This window comes from Hibiscus syriacus, unplaced genomic scaffold (assembly GCF_006381635.1).
Source record: "Hibiscus syriacus cultivar Baekdansim isolate YM2019G1 unplaced genomic scaffold, ASM638163v2 tig00011718_pilon, whole genome shotgun sequence".
Taxonomy (NCBI): Eukaryota; Viridiplantae; Streptophyta; class Magnoliopsida; order Malvales; family Malvaceae; genus Hibiscus; species Hibiscus syriacus.
The window spans coordinates 188,866-194,467 of record NW_024062254.1 but is presented as its reverse complement, the minus strand read 5'-3'; the positions used below and the strand labels follow the sequence as shown (position 1 = coordinate 194,467).

The 5,602-nt window shown below is 37.0% G+C and overlaps 1 protein-coding gene across 1 annotated transcript; it reads left to right on the top strand.

The window, feature by feature from the left end:
• Window positions 1–1,481: 1,481 nt before the first annotated feature.
• On the top strand, window positions 1,482–5,056 carry LOC120204825 (protein EIN4-like). Its single transcript, XM_039204836.1, has 3 exons — window positions 1,482–1,792; window positions 2,215–4,026; window positions 4,259–5,056. Exons 2-3 carry the CDS (start codon window positions 2,278–2,280, stop codon window positions 4,796–4,798), a joined length of 2,289 nt encoding a protein of 762 aa, XP_039060767.1. The 5' UTR covers window positions 1,482–1,792; window positions 2,215–2,277; the 3' UTR covers window positions 4,799–5,056.
• Window positions 5,057–5,602: the final 546 nt, after the last annotated feature.

The following is a 5,602-nucleotide window of genomic DNA, read 5'->3' as shown; positions in this document are numbered from 1 at the left end:
ACCCCAACTATTATTTTTATTTCGTTTTAGTCATCTAACTATTTTTATTTTAAAATCATACTTGGTTTTATTTTGATCACCCACTGCAAAAAATTAAAAATGATGTTGGCATGTTATCATAAGATAATGCCACATCATCATTGAAAATTTTTAAAAAATACGCCAACATTTCTGGTACTTTTTAACAACAAATGACCAAAATGAAACCAAAACATAATATTGAGGATGATTTTGAAATAAAAAAATAGTTGTATGACCAAAATAAAATGAAATTAATAGTTGGAGTAGTAAACATGTACTTTACTCTAAAAATTTGAAATTAGTGTACTAGACTTCAAATATACCTTTGGGAAAATAAAATCAAAGTATATCCAATCAAAGCTTGGCATTCATCAAACACTGATTGGCTAAGAAAGAAATTCATTAAAAAATAAAGAAAAAGGGAATAGACAACGATAGTCTTTTCCATATTATGCCATAAAAGAAATTATTAAATAATAACGTAAACGACATATTTAGTCATTAAATTATTATTTTAATTTTATTTTAATCACCTAACTATTTTTTAAATCATACTTAAAGTTACATTTTAATTTCGTTTTGGTCATTTATCGTTAAAATTTAATAGTTATGTTGACAAGCCATCATAAGATAACTAAATAATGTTTTGACGGTATATGACCAAAATAAAACTAAAATAATAATTAAGTGACTAAATATATAGTTTATCTTAAATTATAATATAATTAAACCATAAAAATATAATATTTAAACTACGATGTCAATTTTATGTTTGTTTACTTTTTGACGTTAGGTGACCAAAACGAAGTCAAAATAATAATTAAGATATTAAGTATGGAATTTACCTTAAATTATGATATAATTAAACCATATAAATATAATATTTAAATTAATATTTTTTTGATTAAATATTTAAATTAATATTATATTGAAGATAATGAATTTTAAAAATTAAACGTGGATTGTATTTAAATTACGATGTCAATTTTCTGTTTATTTTTTGACGATAGGTGACCAAAATGAATTCAAAATAATAATTAAGAGATTAAATATGGCATTTACCTTAAATTACGATATAATTAAACCATATAAATATAATATTTAAATTAATATTTTTTGATTAAATATTTAAATTAATAATATATTGAAATAATGAATTTTAAAAATTAAACGTGGACACTGTCTGCAGTCCTTCGAATGAAGAGGATGGTTCAATATATCGTCTAAGTTCTCTTCATGCAAGTCCCCATCTTTGTCAGTCTATCCTTTTTCCAATTCTTCCCACCTTCTTCCAAGTACCAAAGGCCAAAACATTACATATTTACATACCTCCACTTTCCTTATAAAACCAAAAACCTCTTTTCTCTTTCATTTCCACTACAAGAAAAACTCCCTTTTTTTAAAATTTTAATTTGGTTTTGGTTTTGGGGTTCTTCCCTTTGTTGCTTTTGTTTGAAGTTTGCAACAAAACTGAAAGAATATATTAATTTTTAAGAAGAAAAAGAAAGCAGGCTGCTTGCTATATAAAGGAGGCTTTTTGGAATTGTTTTTTTTTTACTTCTTTGGTTTTGGTTCTGTGAACCTGTCCAATTTATCAACTTTGGGTGGTTCAAATTGGAATGTGAAATGCTTTGAGCTTTGGAGTCTCATCAAAGTGCTTCTTTTTGCTTTGCTTTGATTGCGTAAGCCATTCGTTTTGCTTTCCACTAATGCGTTGGAAAACTCTGAAGATCTGAAGGTGGCTCCTTTTGATGGCTTCTTCTGGTTTAAGGTGAGCTCTAATTTGATTTTTATATTTCTGGGGTTTGTTTCGTTCTTGGCTTTGAGGTTGCATTTCTGGGTTTTCAGGAGAAAAAATGGGTTGGTTTCTGTTTCTACATATCTGTTCTTAAATTCTTGGTTATATTGTAATTAAGATGTTTGGGATTTCATCATTTAAACTATAGAGATTACTGTGTATTTCGTTGTCCTGTTCCTTTGTTACAGTGGTGTTTGATGATTCTTATGGTATAAAAACTAATAAAAAAATATGAAATTTGTGTTGAGAAACGGATAAAGTTTTGGATCAAGTGATTTTGACTTTGTTTATGAATTTTTGTGACCTAATTCTGGGATGTTTAGTGTGTTAGATCCGTAATTCAATGCTATTAAATATCATATTTTGGTGTGCTTTGATTGATTTTTCCATTACAGGTTATGTGATAATTGAAGCTTGTAATTATAGATGATTAAAGTGTAGCAGTTCATTTGGATGCAATGTTAAAAGCATTAGTTCCAGGGCTGTTGGTTTCTTGCTTGTTGGTTTCGGTATCGTGTGCCGATAATGGCTTTTCGAGGTGTAGTTGTGACGACGAGGGTAGTTTTTGGAGCATCGGGAGCATATTAGAGACTCAGAGAGCGAGTGATTTCTTGATTGCCATCGCGTATTTCTCGATCCCGATCGAGCTGCTTTACTTCGTTAGCTGCTCGAACGTGCCGTTCAAATGGGTGCTCTTTCAGTTCATCGCCTTCATCGTGCTATGCGGACTGACCCATCTGCTCAACGGATGGAGCTATGGCCCTCATTCGTTTCAACTCATGTTGGCTCTCACCGTGTTCAAGATCCTCACTGCTTTGGTCTCAAGTGCCACTGCTATTTCGCTTCTCACGCTGATTCCGCTGCTTCTCAAAGTCAAGGTAAGGGAATTATTGCTGAAGAAAAAGGCTTGGGACCTTGGTCAGGAAGTCGGTATTATAATGAAGCAGAGGGAGACTGGTTTGTACGTCCGCATGCTTACTCAAGAAATTCGTAAATCGTTGGATAGGCACAACATTTTGTACACAACGATGGTAGAGTTGTCCAAGACGCTGCGTTTGCAAAACTGTGCCGTTTGGATGCCCAACGAGATCAAGACCGAGATGAATCTGACTCATGAACTCAAAGGAAGGAACTTTTCGTATCATTTTACCATTCCAATCACTGATCCGGATGTGGCATGGATTAAAAGAACTGATGGAGTGCATATCCTCAAGCCAGATTCGCCGCTTTCTACTTTAACATATGGAGAGCATGGTGAGCCAGGGCCAGTAGCTGCAATACGGTTGCCGATGCTTCGTATATGCAATTTTAAAGGGGGGACTCCCGAGCAAGTTCAGACGTACTATTCCATACTGGTATGTGTTCTTCCGAGTGAACAACAAAGATCATGGAGCAACCAGGAATTGGAGATAGTTAAGGTGGTCGCTGATCAGGTTGCCGTTGCAATCTCTCATGCTGCAGTTCTTGAAGAGTCCCAACTCATGAGGGAGAAACTGGCCGAGCAAAATCGCGCATTACAACTTTCAAGAGAGAATGCTATGAGGGCAAGCCAAGCTAGAAATGCATTTCAGAAGGTAATGAGTGACGGAATGAAGAGGCCTATGCACTCAATCTTAGGCTTGCTTTCGATGATGCAGGATGGAAATTTAAATAACAATCAGCAGATTATTGTTGATTCGATGATGAAGACCAGCAATGTCCTGTTGACCTTGATAAACGATGCGATGGATATTTCAACAATGGATGGTGGAAGATCCAAACTGGAGAAGAGATCTTTCCGATTACAATCGATGATAAAAGAAGCAGCTTGCCTTGCCAAGTGCTTGAGCGTTTATCAGGGTTTCAGTTTCATGATCGAGGTCGAGAAGTCTTTGCCTTGCTTTGTTTTCGGTGATGAACGAAGAGTTTTTCAGGTTATAGTGTATATGGTAGGGAGCCTATTGGATGGAAATACTGGAGGGGGGACTGTAATACTTCGGGTGTTCACGGAGAATGGTAGTTGGGAATGGGATGATCAGAGACGAGCAGCCTGGAGGCACTACGCTTCTGATGCAGATGTACTTATCAGGTTTGAAATTTTGGTTTCCAATAAAATCTCTCAATCAGAAGGCTGCTCAATGTCGGAGCTACCGAGCAGTAGAAGCAGATGCAACGGCCGTGGTGCTGAGGAACGCTTGAGCTTCAGTGTTTGCCAAAAGCTAGTGCAGGTAAGAATACTAAATTTTCATCTCATGTGTAGCTGATGATAGGACATGGATCCGGTTCACAGTTTATAGATTCCGCGGCCGATTATTGCAAACTTAAAAATTTACTTGTGAGACAGTGAATGATGCTATGCGAAAACTAGAATGATCTTTCGTTTTCTTTTCGATGTTTCATGCTACTGCTACTGCTACTGCTTTTTAGATTATTTTCTGATGATCTGAATAAAATTTGCAGCTGATGCATGGGAACATCTGGGTAGTCGAAGATCCTTTAGGTTCTGCTCAAAGCATGGCACTTGTTATGAGGTTTCAAATCCGACCATCCATCAGTACAATCACCGAGTCCGGAGAATCCTCAGAGCAGCCAAGCTCCAACTCTGATTTCAGGGACTTGCATGTTTTACTGGCTGATGACGATAATGTGAACCGTGCTGTGACTGGAAAGCTTCTTGAGAATTTGGGATGCACTGTTTCTGTTGCGTCTTCCGGATCCGAATGCTTGAGTGCTATCGGGTCAACCGCATCTACATTCCAAATTGTCATTTTGGAGCTTCAGATGCCCGATTTGGATGGATTCGAAGTCGCGACAAGAATCCGTAAGTTCCGAAGCCGGAGTAGGCCGTTGATTGTTGCCATGACTGCAAGTATGGATCAAGAAATTTGGGAGAAATGTTTGCAGACCGGAATGAACGGTGTTATTCAAAAACCGGTGCTATTACATGAAATCTCCGTGGAGCTTCGAAAAATCCTGATTCAGGCCAACAGGGTTGCGTGACGATAACATCACCGACTCCTTCACCTCGCCATCAAGCTGGTACCTGATGTCCACTCCTTAACCTTTTCCTTTCGTTTAAGCGACTTCACTTGCATAGATTGTTTTTGATCTAATCAAAATAGATTACCAGAATTCTCTTCAACGCATCATCACTCTAATAAACACTGGGTTACATGCACGGTGCAAAGCTAGAAAAGACTTTCGCAGTACAGTCGGGATTCGGGAACGAATCGCGAGCTCTCTAGTATGGACGCAACTAGGACCATTGTAAAGTCTGTTCTTTGCCCCTGAAAGTATAGTTGCATGAACAGACTGAAAGTATACTTGTAAAGTCGGTATTCGCCGATGCAATAAGTCGGCATTCGACTGCCGGGAAAAAAGGAAATACTCGAACCGCAATCGAATGACGGAAACATGCGAGTGTTTAGTTATGCTTATGCAAGGAGGATGGCTAAAAGTCATTCGCCTTGCACCTCACACATCAGCCAGCCATATTAGAAAAAGAGAAACCAGCAAATAAGTTTCTTGCCGAAAACGTATTAACCATGACATGAAACGTTGTTTCTGAAGAACTTGGACTAAAAAGAAAATGGAAGCTCAAATTGACAATGTTGTAATACTTGGACCGAAGTCGATTCGATTATCCTTTCGGTTCTCGATTCAAGCCTTAAACCGATCGATCTGGTCTGATTCCGACGACAGTCGAAGCAGATAAAAATTAATTAATTCATGAGCCATCTTAAATAAGTTTTTTTTAGAGATGGATCATGGTTGCGTGGGAAGGTTGGAAAAGGATCATTGTTT

Coding starts and splice junctions, on each gene's coding strand:
- LOC120204825 (XM_039204836.1), top strand. CDS start 2,278: ATGTTAAAAGCATTAGTTCCAGGGCTGTTGGTTTCTTGCTTGTTGGTT. Junction 4,027..4,258: donor TTTGCCAAAAGCTAGTGCAG/GTAAGAATACTA, acceptor TAAAATTTGCAG/CTGATGCATGGGAACATCTG.